Source organism: Malus domestica, chromosome 07, assembly GCF_042453785.1.
Source record: "Malus domestica chromosome 07, GDT2T_hap1".
Lineage (NCBI taxonomy): Eukaryota > Viridiplantae > Streptophyta > Magnoliopsida > Rosales > Rosaceae > Malus > Malus domestica.
Window position 1 is genome coordinate 731,718 of NC_091667.1, and position 17,697 is coordinate 749,414.

General features: G+C 36.8%; 2 protein-coding genes across 2 annotated transcripts; both read left to right on the plus strand.

Moving 5' to 3' along the window:
* The first annotated feature begins 391 nt into the window (after window positions 1-391).
* LOC103438381 (uncharacterized) lies at window positions 392-4,331 on the plus strand. Its single transcript, XM_008376929.4, has 7 exons — window positions 392-704; window positions 796-917; window positions 1,772-1,840; window positions 1,944-2,002; window positions 2,472-2,532; window positions 2,633-2,686; window positions 3,654-4,331. Exons 1-7 carry the CDS (start codon window positions 512-514, stop codon window positions 3,930-3,932), a joined length of 837 nt encoding a protein of 278 aa, XP_008375151.2. The 5' UTR covers window positions 392-511; the 3' UTR covers window positions 3,933-4,331.
* A 6,872-nt stretch (window positions 4,332-11,203) lies between these two features.
* LOC103438380 (DNA damage-repair/toleration protein DRT100) lies at window positions 11,204-12,821 on the plus strand. The gene has a single exon (XM_008376928.4). The coding sequence runs from the start codon at window positions 11,409-11,411 to the stop codon at window positions 12,513-12,515; it is 1,107 nt and encodes a 368-aa protein (XP_008375150.1). The 5' UTR covers window positions 11,204-11,408; the 3' UTR covers window positions 12,516-12,821.
* Window positions 12,822-17,697: the final 4,876 nt, after the last annotated feature.

The window sequence follows — 17,697 nt, forward strand, 5'->3', positions numbered from 1 at the left end:
TACAATTTCCATGGTTTTTATTCAATTTTTATCGATATTGATAATATCCTTATATTTCAATCGAAATTTACGTGTTTTTAGACTACCGATATTTTCGATATCATCGATATTTTATACCTTGCTCATTTTATCCAATATCCACGTTTGTGCTTTCATTTTTAATAGCGTTTAAAAAATAAAGAATGTTTGGCTACTTAACGATAAGTAGAAACTTCTATTCAAAACTTTTTATATTCGAATAACAAATCTTTGTACTTACGATAAGAAACGCTCATATTATGAATCGCTACGTGAAAATCATCTTTAATTTTTTATAGATTAATTTATAATATACACCTTTTTGATAATAAACACAAAATTTTATAAATAAATAATGAAAAAAAATTGAGTAGAAACTCGTACTTTTTAAGTGAAGTATTGGTCTTTAAAACAGTGTGTCGACTCAGTGTCGAGCAAAGCAAAGAAAGGGGGAAATGCCATAGCTGCTGATAAGCAACAATCAAGCAATCCAATGGACACAACGACGACAACAACAGCAAGCGGCTTGAAAACCCTAACACCTTTCTCCCCCTTCTCTCCTTTATCTCCTTTCCGCATGTGCTCCTCAAAAGTTCCTCTCTTTCGTTCTCTCTGCTCGGCCCATCTCCACCGCAGCTCCCGCCTCTCTCTGTCCTCCGCTCGTTTCTCTCCCCTCTGCTCTCTCTGTATGTACTCTCTCTCTCTCTTTATATAGGTTTGTATATGTGTGTATGTGTTGTATTGTAATGGGTAGTAACTGTATTTGTTGTGGTGCAGCTGCAGCTGATGGGATTGGGAGCAGAGGAGAGTGCTTTCTGGCAAATGGGGTAGGGGAGGCAGTGAAGGAAGAACAAGTTTCACAAAGGAAGATTCTTCAAGTGGTTTTAGTCTCTCCTCAGGTACTACAAACTTCCAGCTTTTTAATTTTTTGGTGGCTAACTGAATATTTCACAATTACTTATGAACCGGGTAATTTCTTGTTTGATTGATACTTGCCATTCTGTTTAGCTTATTGCCCCTTAATTATGTCAAAATTCATAAGATCTAATGTATATCTGTCTATCCATGACTCAATGTGTGATAATTGTATCGATTTTGTTCTGCTTTGATTTTTGCATTTTTCTTTTAATTGGGATGAATCGTTATTTTAAGTGATTTGTGCACAAGTTGTTTTCTAAATGAAACCAATACTGACATTGATAAATTGGGTATTAGCCGTATTACAATTCATCGGGGTGTGCAAGTTGTATGCATGATACTAATACAATCTTGGGTGGTTTAGGTCTCTTTGTCAAGGAAATGTGAGGGATTAACTCATTGTTGTTGGATGATATTGTTTTCTGATAATAAGCTCAAAATTCTTAAATTTGTCCGGCATCTCTCTTCCTGAGTTTGTTGTCGTGGATTTTCCAATCACTTGTTCCCATTAAGCAGAAACGGTTATTTACATAACCATGAATATCGGTAGGATTAGAAGAAAGAATTTTGCTGTCCTTAAAAAAATTAACCTTGTTTTTCTTAGTAAATATATGAAAAAGAATTCAATGTTATATACTGAAATAGTAATTGTGCAAGGCACTACCACATTTTACCTTTTCTTTTTATATTATGTTCTTTTAATTTTAAGTATACACCAACTTTTGGGTGCTGAAGAATTCAGTGACTCAAGTATAATTTGTGTATCGCTTCGTTTTAGGTCACGAACTTCTCAATTTCTGGAGGCTGGTTCTGAGATTTCTATTGTCCTTGGCAGATTCCTGGAAATACAGGTTGCATTGCCAGAACATGTGCAGCATCAGCTGTTGGGCTTCATCTTGTTGGGGTAGGTTATATCTCTTCGTGTCAATTTTTCTATTACTCTTTACAGGCGAGATGGAAGGATCTGTACTCTACTGGACACTTAACGTGCTTTTGTTCTCCATTAGCCACTAGGATTCAAGATTGATGATGCAAAATTAAAGCGTGCTGGATTGGACTATTGGCCGTATCCTAACTATCGCTAGTAAATGTTAAATATGTTGTTTCTTGTCAAAAAACAATGTTAAATATATTCTTTCTTCTGTGTGTTAATATAGTAATTACTGAAAAATGACTTTCAGTCATGATTTAATTTGTTAAGTAGCTATGTTGGGACATCTACTGTGAACGTCAAGATGGAGGAGTATATCAGCAGTGCATTCTTGTACTTAAACATTTTATTGTTTATTCCAGCTCTGTTTTTAATTTTCTTCCAAACTACAGTTCAAACCCATGATATGCTGCTTGTACATGCATGTATTTGTTTCTTGACACTGCTGAAGTGATCGTTCAGTTACATAAATAGTACATACCAATTCCCCCACCAGCTTTACACAGTTTGTGTTTTTCTTGTTGTATAATCAGTGTTATTTATTATTATTTTTATCTTCAAATGAAAGTTCTTCATGTTTTCAACAATTAACTTCCAATTTTAGATATGTGGTGGTTAAAGTTCACAGCTCATGGGCAGAATTTCAAGACTATTTCAGGCGACAGGTTTGTCCCGCTTCAAATTTCAAAGAATGGATTTTGAATGTCTTTCCCATACTTTCCATTTGACTGTTTTCTTCCTCTCCCTATTCCTTTATATCTACAGGAGGGGGAAAAGCGGTTGCTTGCATTTACAAAGAGAGGAACAAAATTTCATTCAGTAAGTTTCTGTCGTTTCAGTCTCACTGTGCTTCAGGATTTTATCCTGCTAAATTTCCTTAACAATCATACCTGCAGTGATAACCTTTATCTGCTCCTTGTAGTTTCATAGTTTGTTTTGTACCTGTCATGTGTAGTAGTCACGTGTATTGACTTTTCTTTTCTCCTAAGTTTCCCTTTAAGAGGGAGAGTTTAATCATTCTTCATTTTGGTTCCTTGGTAAACATCAATTTTCAAACAAAACCTGACTTGAACAATGCAAATGTTTCTTTAATTTGTAACAGCCCGTGGATCTAATATGCTATATATTCTCACAGTGATAGCATTTCATACACCCAATTTGCATGTTTTTCCCTTATACTTAATTATATTTGTTCGTTATTGCGTTAAATTTGGGAAGAAGAGTAACCATGTTAATTTAAGATTCACCATGCTTGAGAGCAGTTGGCTGGTGAATGATGATACTTGGTCACTCACATAGAAAGAGATAGAGTTTCAAGATACTTGGTAGTCATTCATGGCGATGTATAGAAATCCCATTAACTATCATGAAATCATACGAACCGATAGGCTACTAATTTTTGGCAATAGTGTGCTGTCAAATCAATTGCTATATTATGCTTCTCTCATATTAAACAAATGTAAACAATTTACTCGCATTCTCAAGATAATCCTCCATTGTGCTAGGAATTTATGTATTTCATGAAGGCTTTGTTGCCTCTTTTTCTTCTTTACTTTCTCTTAGGGGAGCACTAAACGTGCTCCTCCAAGTACCCGTCTACTTTAGTGCAGAGGTGTATTTGCACTTCCACTCTAGAGCACAGAAGAGTACTGGAGAGTGCTATTTGCACTGTCGCTCCTTGTCGAGAAGCTGAAATTTTTATTAGCACTTGCGTTTTGTTGACATGCATTGTTGCCTGGCCAATGAAGTAAGTATTCTAAGTTGACTAACTAGTTCAATTTTTCAGGACTTTTCTTATAGAAGGGGTGATTTTCTCATATTTGGCTCCGAAACATCCGGCCTACCACCTGAAGCGCTCGAAGACTGCAAAAGTGAAACGATTGGTGGTGGGACAATTAGGATTCCAATGGTTGAAACTTATGTAAGATGTCTGAATCTCTCTGTAAGTGTTGGCATTGCTCTGTATGAAGCTGCCAGACAGCTAAATTACGAGCAGCTTGATTTTCCAAATGAAAACTGTATTGATAGTGAAAAATCATTTGTCACCGAGGACATTTTTGCTTAAGGCATTGTATTAGAACTCATTGTTTTACTGCCAATTCGAACTTGGGAGAACGAAAAAAGAGCATTACTATATCTGAATTCTGCAGGATATGGTACTCAATGAAGTTTCAGCAGACACAAAAACCACTTCGAAACCGTCTTTCCATCGTTTGGTCCATCCCTCTAATCGCCTTGGACGTCCCAAATGGACCACATAATTCGGATTTATGACCTACCACTTCTTCACCTTATCTGTGCATACAGTATGCAGGTTGTAGATATGAATTTGTTAACGTATACTAGTACCGAAATCGACTTGTACAAACTTGCTCTTGGTCCAGTTCTGCTGCTCTTCCATGATAAAAAAATAAAAAATAAAATAAAATAAAAAATAAAAAAAACTGAGTGGTAAGTTCTATTGGATGCAATGCATTTTGTGCTTTGAACTACTTTAACGTTGGTTTGACATTGCTGAAATTATTTTAAAACAGCTTTTTAAAAAAGTTGGGGCTAAAATTGTGTTTGGTAAATGAAAAAAAAACGTGTTTTTTTGTCAAAATCATGAGTATAAAACAGCAGAAAGCAAAAGCAGATCTACCTCTATTTCTGAAAATAACGCTTTTTTTTCACAGCACAAAAACCCTAAACTAACCCTTAGTATGTCCTCTCACATGACTATTGACGGGACGACTGTGAATTTTAAGGCTAACTTGGTTAGAAATGAACTACAAATACGTTAGAGAAATCTGAAGTGACATAGATGCAATGCACTTCGAGAAATTTTAAATTGTTAATTAGAAATAAATCATTTGATAATCATTTTTGTAGTTTATTTCTGACTAATTGAACTTATATACCTTCATACGTACAAATTCCCTCACTTAAGAATCAAATTATTAAGAATCAAATTGAAGGGGTTGACGACTGTTCACGTGAGGACTTTGAACTATGTCGTAATGGAGACGACACAACTCCATGTGATGCACGACTCATCAGAATACCAAACCAACCAAGCTTTAAAGTTTTCACTTTCTCCTTGAACGTTGACCTTGAGAAAAATAAATCAAATATTTCTTTGCCCGGCACTAAATGTGCTGTTTCTTCAAACTATGATAAGATATCCTACTGTTAGACACTAAAAACTACTCAGATTACGCGGCGCGCGGGCCAAATAGCTAATGAGTTAACAAAGTCATTCAGTTGAATGCAGGACGTGTCAACTTGTCGACCAAGCTCAATCGGTAAGTAAATGAATGTGATGATGATGGTGTCGAATACTTTTGTTATTAAGCAATTGTGGCCAAGAAAGGAACTCGTCTCGACCTTTGAGTTTTAAAGCATGATGACAAGATTGTTATTCATTGCAAAGCTTGAATCATAGCATGCAATTGCATCATTTATCCCCGAAACCCTAGCCGCTCCTGCTTTTCTCTCTCTCAGGAACCCCCCCAAATTCCTAGCCTTCGCCACTGACTCCTTCCTCTGGTTGGAGTCAGTCGGCTTTCCCTTGCTGCTACCCCTTTTCTTCTCCTTTCTAGCCCGTTACGCTTGCCCTCTGGTCATCCTCCTTCCCCCTCCGCCCTTTTCTCTCCTGCTGCAACCCAACCCGCCACCCATACCCTCAAGTCATCCCTCTTCCCCTATCACGCTTTCCCTCCTTTGTTTTTTTCCTACGGTGCTTTTTTTTCTGTTTTCATTGTGGCTTTCTTTGAGTTTTGTCTCAATTCGTTTGAGCTTTGTCTCAATTCTTTGAGCTTGTCTTAGATCGGAACATGTAGACACCTTCCTACTCCGATGTTTCCTTCCGTCATGAGTCCACAACTACCAACCACTACTTCTCAACCCCGGGTGCTTCTCCTCAGTGATGTGCTTGGGTTTTGAGTGGCTGTTAAAGTGTTTTTTCCACTATTTGGTAGGATTATGGGAGTGCTCACAACGTTGGTGGCTCGCTCACCCCCATTTTCCTTTGATCCGGTTGTTGCTTTTGGTTCGATTTTTGGTGGTGGTGGCCTACCAATGAAGGCCCGTCAGATTTGGTGCTGGCTGCTGGTTTTCTCTTTATTTTTAGGGTTTATGTTGTCTTTTAGCTATGCCTTTTTGGCTTTGTGTTGTATTTACTTTTTCCTACTGGGCTTGTATTTCGGTTGTGAGATGTCTTTTGGGCTCTCTTTTCCTTGTATTAGTCTCTTTATTTAATGGAAAAGTATCTTAGTTTTGTCCAAAAACAACAACAATAACAACAAAGCATTTTCCCACTAAGTGGGATCGCTAGTTTTGTCCCCAAAAAAAAATTGCATCATTTATCCCCTTTAATTAAAATATTTGGCATCCTGCCAAGGATATCTGGTGGTGATAATTATCCCATCTCTGCACATGTTATTTGAACTCCTTGTTGTCCACGACTTTCAATTGGATCCATACATGCGTTGTTTTGCTTCCAGTATATAATTTGCTTCCCATTTATTCGGTCTAAAACTATACTTATTCAACAGCTTCGATTGTACAAACCGATAGTGTAAAATCATATGCAAACACTTACATTCTATGATTCAAGAAAATTACAATTATATTTCGACTTAAAAAATACTGAGCATGATTGGAGATGGTGGTTTCATTCATTAACAAAGAAACTAAGTCTTGGTTAATTAGTGAACCAGCATGAATGGTTTTCAAATAAATAAAACGAGCAGGAAAAGAAGAGCAAATGAATGAAGTCTGAAATAATGAACCTCCATATATCGATCAAAATTTAGTAGAGTAGAGCAGCAGCAGCAGTGGGGACAGACAAATTAAGTTGCAAGGTGCAAGGACCAAAACATGTTCCAAGTTCTATGCCCCCATCTTTGTTAAAAGTTTCGGTGCCGAAAGAGTGGATATTGGATAAGACACATAGACTGGGGACTCCATGAACTGGAATATCTATTTTACAAAATGGCAAACACAATCATTTAACAAATTGTTAGGCCTATATAGCTTGTAATGGTGAATGAAAACCGGAAAACTAGGAAACCGAACCGAACCAAACTGAGTGAAAATAAAAACCCAAAAAAACGTTTATGCATACCAAATAAGTCGATATACATATGTATTGGTAGTGGACTGAAAGAAAACAAAACATAAGCTAATAATGGGAAGAATAAGTCTTCAATAATGAATGATAATTATAGGCTAAGATAATAATCATGATTGTCTTGAATAATGATATAGATTCAATAATAATAGAGAATATCATTAGTCCACATGCATGATGTGATCAATTAAGGACTAAATTTGTGGAAAATCTACCAAATTATAAATCATTAGATGGTTAGATTAACGTTGTTATAATTGTAGTGTGTAACTAAAAATATGGTCTATATATATAGGATAATAAGTAGATGATTAAATTATTTTAGATTAAATAATCTTCAAGAATGACCTAAAAAATAGACATTTTAGATCGGCAAACAAAATTGCAAAATAAGAAAGGAGAAATATAGATATAAAAAGTCCAAACCAGAGATTTATAGCATTTATTTATTTTAATTGAAACTTTGTAATGGACCAATGTCAATTGATCGTTGCATCATTTGAAAAGCAAATGGGGATTGTAATAATTGACAAAGTAATTAAAGCCATTATGGTTTTTGTAGAAAAATTATCTTTCGGTGTCAAAAATAATTAGGGTGATAACTTGATGACCGATATTATTATATGATTATAGTGTATACTATAATTACTTGGTGAAGACGTTTAATTGGTTCAATGATGATTATATATAATAAGGTAGGGACACTAATTAAATTAGGGAGATAAAAAGCCCTTCAATCATTGGATTTGAAATCTAATTGAAACATTGGTATCATGGTGGGGACATATATGTGTGGATTGGATTATCATGCTTTGCTTTGCTTCGCTAGTTAATCGAAACTTGTGATTTCATTTCATGGCACGTAGAGAAATCTGATTAAAAATAAGGAATTGAATTTCAAATACGGAATATTCTGATATTTTCTAATTATTGAGAAATTTAAATTTTGGTGGGGATCCAAACAAATTTTGGAATCTAACTTCAAAATTTAGAGGAATTGGATGCCTACAATTTGATGAGAATTGAATTTCGGATTATTAGGAGAATCATAGGATTTTTCCTTCCCATTATACCATTCATTTATAAAATTCCAGAATTACCCTTCACATTAACCTGACACCACATTTTGCGCCCTTCACAAAGTTAAAATAAAATAAAATATATTTTACCAAAACAAAAAAGAATTAGCATATAAAATAAATTAAGGTAATTTAGTAAAAAAAATCAATAAAAACTTTACTATTTAGTCATATATCAATGGCATGTTTTTGTTTTGAACTTAATCAATGACATATTTTTATTAATTAAACATAGGTCAATGATGAGTGCCACATGTTCTTTAAGTCATTATATGTAGTTAAAATTTAACTCTTTTATCCTTCTTTCTTTCTCTCTATGAATGCAACATGGCCTCCTCGACCTCAACAAAGTCCTCCAATATCCCAGTACTAAAACTGAGACCCCAGGTTACGAACTCGAACTCATACATCTACCTCCATATTTTCTAGCGAGGCTTTGTGATTTTCCAACTAGGTAAGGGTTGGGAACTCATGAACTTCTTCCTTTTTATGGTTCTGATCTTATGCCAGAGTTTGAATGTGAAAATCCGTTTGATTTGGTGAAGGTTAACGAAAGTCAACTCAGAGAAATTTTCCCCTGTTTTTGGCAAAGGATCGGCAAGGTTGCAGGTATTTTCCGACAACTAGGGTCACGGCTCAACCTCAATTAGGTATATTTCTCTTCCTTACCTCTTGAGCTTTATTTTGGCTTTTGAATCTTAGAATTTTGCTGAGAAATGAACCCGTTATGGCTATTTGAAGTTTTCAGGCCACCTCCCCTGCATTCCGGTCTTTTTCTTCATTAGTTTTCGATATGGATTCACATAACAAGAAATAGACATTACATTGCAGTGTCTGAATCCACAAACCTATTTGAATCTCAATGCACAATCACATAACAGGAAACAGACATTGCAACGAAGTGTCTGAATTCACAACCTTATTTGAATCTCAATGCATAATCACAGAATAGGAAATAGACACTGCAACGAAGTGTCTAAATTCACAGAACAAGAAACAGACAATGCGTTGCAGTGTCTGAATCCACAAACCTATTTGAATCTCAATGCATAATCATAGAATAGGAAACAAACACTATAACGAAGTGTCTGAATCCACAAACATATTTGAATTCGAATGCACAATCACATAACAGGAAACAGAACTGCAACGAAGCGTCTGAATAAATTTATTTGAATCTGAATGCACAATCACAAAACAGGAAATAAACATTTTGTTGCACTGTCCAAAAAAATGGAGGTTGAAGGTGGTGGGAGGCAGGGGAGGTTGAAGTAATGGAGGTTGAAGGTGGTGGGAGGCAGGGAGGTTGAAGTCTGAAGGTGGTGGGAGGCACGATTTACAATGAAGGAGATGCAAAAGGTTTGGTGTTTTATATAGTAATGGCATCATTTGTAATTTTAATTTGATTGAGGTGTTTTAATGTATTTTAAAGTCTTATTGACCTATTTATAATTCCAATAAATTTGATTGACCTATTGTTAATATCATAACCTTTAATTGATTTTAAACAAAATCACCCAATAAATTATTATAATATGGACATTATAGTAATCACATTGATTTTCATTGTGATTCATGTGAATTAGTAAACAGCTGTATAATTCAATATTATTCCTATTTCGATTCTTGAAAATTTTAATAGACAGTTTCGACAAGAATTTGATTCTGATCCTATCCCATTCAACTCCTCCTCAATTCAACATCTCCAAATTTAATTATAGTTACATAGACGAGTCATTAAAGATGTCTTGATATTAATTAGGAGGAACTCAGAAAATGTGGAAAAGGACTCCAAATCTTCCTATGGTGGATTATTAGCCTATTTATTTGAGGGAATCACATGGCCACATAGGTGAGTATTGAGATTGGGTTTGAGGTTCTATCTCAAAAAACAAAACAAAAAACACTTACAATGTAATGTTGTCCGTATTGATCCAGTTTTTTATGGAAAAATGATTTATGAACCTCGTTTTTCACTTCATGCACAATTTTTTTTTTTTTTTGACAAATGACTGTGTTATATAGTGAATTAAATTATTAAATGTTAGAAGATAAGGAAATTGAACATATACTAAAATAAAATACATAAATATTATTACTTTCAGCTACTGGATAATGTATTCAACAGAAAGAAGAATCAATTGCAAAAGGGACGTGCCAGAGGTGAAGGGTGAAAGGTGAAAAGACGGAAATCACTCCCTCAAAATTACCATGGCCACCTTTAGTTTTAGCGCAAAGCGCAAAGTTTTCACAACCAAACCAATTTGCTTTGGTAAATGAGTATTATTATATTACATGGGATTCATTCACCGGGGAACCAGTGCAAAAAATTAAAAAATAAATAAAAACCCTTAAATTAAGTTGTATTGGTGGAGAAATTTTTTATTATGACCGGAACACGAGTAGTACACCACGTGTTTTTATATAAGTGATGAAATTTTTTATTTTTTAAATTATTAACTTTTTAACACACATGTATCATCTCGTGTTCCCTTCACATTGAAAAATCTATCGTATTGTCCATGCATGCATTGTTAATCAACATTTGCATGTGCAAATCCATATTCGACTATGATGCACGGATACTTCTGTTTGGTCCCGTATTCCGTATCTGATACTTGATCGGATACGATATTTGCCTGATACTTTCGGATACTCGTCCGACACATATCCTGGTTGATGGACACAAATTTGACACGATGGATATGCGTATCCTACATTTAGGATACACGTATCCTGCTTTTAAGATACATTTACACTTTCAAAACAAAGTAATGAGGAAGAGAAAATTAATAGGAGACATCTATAATTGAAATTTGCTAAATACAAAGAGCTTTCCTCTAATTAAAACCATGAATACGACTCTCACACTTCTTCTACTGTATAAATAGGATTAGATTTCAAACTTTCATTCTCTAACAACTCAAATGTATTTGAATTTGAATGATGAATTATGTTTTAAAATGTATATTTTTGTTGCTATATATATTTTTATTTGCCGTATCCATAACGTATCGTATCTTAATTTTTAGAGATTTTCTGTATCGCGCGTCGTGTCGTATCGTATCGCCGTATCCGTATCTGTATCCATGCTTCATAGATATTCGATTAAATCCTTAAACCTGTAAGCACATGCACAGTGAACCTCTGTTGCCCTCACATCCTTGGTGCTCCTGCATATATATTATATATCTCACTCCATCAACTTCCAAGCCCCCATCTCCGCTTCTCTCTCTCCTCTTTCTCTCTCATGCAATAACACTTACAGTCACAGACATCCATCCACTCTTATCAAGTGAACAGCTAGAGAGAACCTCTCTCTCTCTCTCTCTCTCTCTCTCTCTCTACCATGAAGATGATGAGGTTGCTCTTAATCTCAGTGGCAACATTCTGTGCCATTGTCTCTACTGTGAGCTCTTCTTGTTCCCCATCAGACCTAGCAGCACTTCAATCCATCAGAACCGGACTCACCGATTCCTCATTGGGCATCTTCAACTCCTGGGTCGGAACCGATTGCTGCGTAAACTGGTACGGAGTCAGCTGCGATCCCACAACCGGCCGAGTCGTCGACATTAATCTCCGAGGCGAATCGGAGGACCCCATACTCAAGAAATCCGGTCAGTCCGGGTTCATGTCAGGATCTATCTCGCCCAAAATTTGCAGCCTCGACCGCCTCACTACCCTCGTTCTCGCTGACTGGAAGGGGGTCACCGGTGAGATCCCCCAATGCCTCACCACCCTCTCCAACCTCCGAGTTCTCGATCTCGTCGGAAACAAGATTTCGGGCAAGATTCCGGCCGATATCGGCAACCTCAAGATGCTCAGAGTCCTCAACCTCGCCGATAACCAGATCTCCGGTAAGATTCCGGCGAGTCTCGTTGGCCTCTCCGGGCTAATGCACATGGACCTCAGCAACAACCAAATCACGGGCGAGTTACCGGCCGATTTCGGAAAACTCAAGATGCTGAGCCGGGCTCTGCTGAACCGAAACCAGCTCACCGGGTCGATCCCCGATTCCATTGGCAACATGAACCGGTTGGCCGACCTGGACCTGTCCAGGAACCAAATGTGGGGTTCCGTACCGGACTGTCTTGGGAAAATGCAGGTTCTTTCGACGTTGAATTTGGACGGAAACAAGTTTTCGGGTCAATTGCCAGCGTCCGTTTTGAGCAATCGGGGTATGGGGATCTTAAATTTGAGCCGAAATGGGTTCGAAGGTAACATACCGGACGTTTTCCACGGAAATTCGTACTTCATGGCACTGGATTTATCGTACAACAATTTAAAGGGCCCGATACCCGGTTCATTATCGGCGGCGAAATATATCGGGCACTTGGATCTCAGCCACAACCACCTGTGCGGGGCGATTCCTGTGGGGAACCCGTTCGATCACCTGGAAGTGTCGTCGTTTACCAACAATGATTGCCTCTGCGGGAACCCGCTGAGTACTTGTTGATCGTGTGGATTCGGCCGGTATGGATTGTATAAGTTATCGTACCGGTTTCGTTTCACTCCGAAGTTCCGGGCATATGCACTTTTTTTATATAATTTTTTTTTTAATTTTATAAAAAAAGTATTAAGTTCTATTTCTATATAATTTGGTTGAAAGGATAAAGAAAAAGGCAGAAATGCATATGCATGCACGTGAAATAGAGCATCAAGTACAATATCTTTTTCATAAGATTGAGAGAGAGATATTTGTAATGTATTATTTATATATTGTGTATTATTTGCATGGGAAATGGTATTATCTACTTGGTAATCTCAAATGCTTAAAAATTGCCTCTTATTAAAGCTAGGAAATTATTGTATGAGGTCTACCCAATGTTAGATGTAGAGGAACATAATCGATCGATATAAACATCAGTTGTCACATAATAAAATCGATTGTTTAAAATACGTAATGTGCACAATGATTAATTTAGAATGCAAATGATAATTCTCAAATTTCAAATACAATTTACATGTGATTGCTTACAAAATTATCCCGTTATATTTTCGACTGTAAATATGTAAACATGTTTGAATGCAATTTGACAACATATCATTTCGGAAATGATCAAATTGATAGGTATAGCTTCAATGCTACTTATCATTCAATATTATAGATGTTTAGACGTTAATTTTGATTTTTACAACTGTTTACATTTATTTATTATTATTTTAGCCTTTTATGTCACATTCCGGTCTGGGCCCCCACCACACCCTAGGCTCGACTCCAACGTAGCACGATATTGTCTGCTTTGAGTCCCGATCACGCCCTCACGGTTTTGTTTCTGGGAACTCACATGAGAACCTCCCAGTAGGTCACCCATCATGGGATTGACCTCACCCGAACTCGTTTATCTTCAAAGTTTCGATGGAACTCGAAGTCAGTGAACTCCCAAAAAGCCTCATGCTAGGTAGAGATGAGATATACATATAAAGTTTACAGGATCTACTCCCCTCGACGATGTGGACAGTGGGATGTTACATTTTATTTCTTGTACCATTCAATACTGAGACGCAGTATTGAGTAATGAATTTAGAGTAAGTTGGTTTGCAATTGAAAATGAAACTCAAGGATTTTTGTATCTACTTTTACTTTGGAGCAGTGCTTGTTTTAGCTTTTGGCAAAAGACAAACCCAAGGCATGTGAAAGGCATCATAAGTTTCCCACGACACTCACAGATTTGAAGTCGGTGGGAAAAGATTGCGAGCAACTCATATCTCTATGATGAATGCATGGAATAATTGAGGGACAATGGGATAACGCTTTGATACGACTCAGAAAGTTAGGATGCTACAAATCTCAAAGCTCAATAGTTCTCCACCTTTTCTCTTTTGATGTTTCAAAAAAAAGGTATAAAAAAAAAGTTGCAACATTATTTGCTACATTATACGACAGAAAGCAAGGCATTTAAATAAAAGTAACTGACAATGTTACAGTCATTCGCTTATACACATTGTTCACACACTCTGAATTCTTTATATACATGCATTAATGATAAGAAATTAGTCGTGCAATTAGATAAAGTAATAAAAATGCTAGTCACCCGCTCACACACGGTAACACGGACCATTGAAGTGCTGTGAGCTCTTTACATGCATGCATTAATGACAGAAATCAATCTTGCAAAGTAATTATAATGTTATAGTCATTCGTTCATGAACGAACTGTTGATGCATTATGACCTTGCTTATGCATCTACAGTAAAAAATCAACCTCGTAACATAACTTTTTACCGTTCTGTACTAAATATCCAAACAAAAAATTCAGCATGTGTGAGAATGGTAGTTCCGAAGCATTAAATTGCCACCATTTATGTTCCATTTAGGTCAAGGATCTCACACAGCAAATAAATACAAGCACATATGCATGTCCAGAGTACTTGCTCTTCCTCTTAACTATTTGCGCCCACTCTCCCGTTGAATTTACTCACTAAAACAGTGACAGACTAACAGTACCCCAAGACTTCACAGTACAGACAGACACAGTTAACTCCCAGCGCACGGCGGCAAAGACGAGCATGGTTTTGCTAAGATGCGCGGGTTGACGCCAAATACACCCACCCACCATACCCCATTGGGGGACAAGAGTCACAAGACCAGTCTGGATTCACAGAGGCCAAAATTGGACAGCTGAAAGGAATTTGGGTCCCAACAATTCAATAGAGAGCAGCACAGACAGTCTGTAAAACTAATCAAACCTCCTTTGATACGGATACGGGGACGTCTTCCGCATCCCATGCTTCTTCATAAATGTACAACAGATTTAGGGATGGGCAACGGTTATGGCGAACGGTTAACCACGGTTATTGTTCAAACCCACATAACTGTTTACTCGTTGGGTAATTGCATAAACGGTTATATTCATACCCATAACCGTTTATAAACGGTTAACTATACCCATAACCGTGTACCTATTTAATCATAACGTTTACCCATTTAATCATAACCATTTACCCGTTTACCTATTTTTGAACTCCTTTATCATTTTTTTACCCATTTACCTCTTTTTCACCCGTCTACATGTTTTTCTTTTTTTAACAACTTGAAAATTACAAAAGAAAAATTTGTCATAATTTTCGTTTTCTGATAATTAAATACCGTTATAAGTACGTACATTTTAGCATGCATCAAGACTTGCTCCGATTAAGTTCATAACACTTATTTTCATACATCAAGACTTGCTCCGATTAGTACTTTGTATCTATACATTATTTTCAAGTAATTACAAAGTTTAAAAATCAGATATTACAGGATCATATGCGTATTTATGTATGTATACATACTCTTCTGCATTACCATTATCGCCAATAAGATCTGATCCAATGCAGAACCACATCATGTAATATACAGTGAGTACCTAAACCAGCAACTAAGAGCAACTCCACCCTAGCCTTATAAGATGGCACCCAGCCCAAAAAATGGATCGACCTCCCTTATTTTTGCTCCACCCTAGCCCAAACCAGGCCACAGGCCGACCCAAAATCTACAGGCTTGTTGACTAGCCCATATGACGCCAGCATGGCGTCAGAGGCCGTTTGAAATTTTTTTGCGCCAGGCGCATGGGAAGCACGCGCGTCGCCTACAAGAATCCAAAGCCAGGGCCTGTTTGCGCAGGCGCACTCAGCGCAACGATAGGGAGGCCACGTGGCTGATCCTGTGCCGTTGGATTTCCAACAGTAAAAAAAAATTTGGATTTGAAATCTTTTGGAAGATTATTTTATCCCCAACTGTGTATTCCCTGATCGTGTTTTTAGATGTCGTTTTAGAATGCAACGAAGTTTGTTTGAGAAAATCATGAGTGCTATTTGCAACCATGATCAATACTTTGTGCACACAAAAAAAAGGATGTTTTTCATGTTCTAGGTCTTCTTATTGAGCAAAAAGTTACTGCTGCATTGCAGATGCTTGCACATGGAGCATCTACAGATCAAGTGGATGACATAATGAGGATGGGAAATCAACTATTTTTTAGTCCCTGATACGGTTTTGCTCCGCAATCGAAGCCCTTTATACGAAGGAGTACCTCCGAAAACCGACGCCTATAGATCTGTGAAGGCTACTAAGGAAGGGTGAAAATGAAAAACACTTTGTAAAATGTCAAAAGGGGTGTAGGAAGGATGTGGAACGTTGTTTTGGTATCCTGCAAGCTCATTGGGCGATTGTCAGGTCAGTTGCCAGAATGTTTGATGTCGAGGCACTTCAATCCATCATGATGACGTGTATCATTCTCCACAACATGATTGTGGAAGATGAGTATGATTATGATGCCGTCGACGAATACGAGCTGAACATAATAAACAACTCAAAAACACGTATCTATTATGCTCATGACGGCACCTAAGATCCCGTGCAACACGAGCCATTGGAACGGGATAGATGTTACAATCAATTGATCGTTGAGCAGTACACTTCATTACAAGAGCCATACTGGCACTGTACCCGTCAAAGTAACTTGATTGAGCATCAATGGGGATTGCAACAAGTTCAAGATAATTAAAAGGATCTTGTGGTTGAACAATAAAGTTCTTAGTTTATTTAGTGTGTTTTTTTTTAAGTTTATTTGATGAGTTTATGTAATTTTATTTAGTGTGTTTTTTTAAGCTTATTTGATGAGTTTATGTAATTTTATTATGATAATGACACATGGCGTGAAGAGATTGGTTAAAAATCATATCCAAAATTAAAACAATTTTTGTATTTATTATTTTATAAAAAAATTTAATAATATTTTAAATGAACTGAGTTCCAACACATTTTGTAGAAGTGGAAATGCATTTGGCGTATTACTGTTCATTGGGGTCTATCATTATTCATTGAGTGGATCAAAATGGGCTGGGTGCTAGCACATTTTTTTAAGGATGGAGTTGCTCTATGGAGATGAATGCGAGTGCTACAAGTTATACTACTAAAAGTAGAAAGGACAATGAAACTGACTCATTTGTGTTCTTTCTTGCATTTGATTTGTTGTACTTTTATGCGCAAACAAAAGCAAATTTTAACAAAAGTACCAAATATTACCATCGTAGGCGAAAACGATACAAACAATATCAAATCAGAACACAAAAGATTAATGCAGTTCAACATAAAAGCTTACAACCACGAACGAAGCACGACAAGGAGGGAGAGATGAGCGGGGGACAGGGCGTTTGAAACTTTGAGGCTAGCAGAGAGATTGAAAATTTAGGGTTTTTATTTATTTTTTAAATTTTACTTAAATTAAATGGGTAAATGGATATTTGTTATAACCGCGGATAATACTCATAACTGATGGATACCCGTTATAATTGCGGGTAATACCCATAACCGCTCATTTAAATTTCATGGATAAACGGTTGTACCCATAACCGTTTGTTCGTCTAAACAATTACCTATAACCGTAACCGTGAACTTTAAATGGGCAAGTAACTGTGGTTACCCAAACCCATGGTTATTTTTCCCATCCCTAAACAGATTAATCCCTAATCCTAACCTAATTATCAAACTTAAGGGAATCGAACTATAGACTTAACCCGAATCCTAACCTAATTATCGAACTTAAGGGAATCGACCTATAGACTTAACCCGAATCCTAACTTACTCTCCGACCCTCTCTCGACACTTGAGCTAGCCCGTAGAGCTTTTATCAGGATAAGATTTCATAACAGAAA

What these genes read in the sequence shown, in the direction of transcription:
- LOC103438381 (XM_008376929.4), top strand. Translation starts at nt 512, where the DNA reads ATGGACACAACGACGACAACAACAGCAAGCGGCTTGAAAACCCTAACA. An exon ending in TTGGGCTTCATCTTGTTGGG is followed by an intron (nt 1,841 to 1,943) that starts GTAGGTTATATC and finishes GTTCTCCATTAG; the next exon opens with CCACTAGGATTCAAGATTGA. An exon ending in GAGGAACAAAATTTCATTCA is followed by an intron (nt 2,687 to 3,653) that starts GTAAGTTTCTGT and finishes TCAATTTTTCAG; the next exon opens with GACTTTTCTTATAGAAGGGG.
- LOC103438380 (XM_008376928.4), top strand. Translation starts at nt 11,409, where the DNA reads ATGAAGATGATGAGGTTGCTCTTAATCTCAGTGGCAACATTCTGTGCC.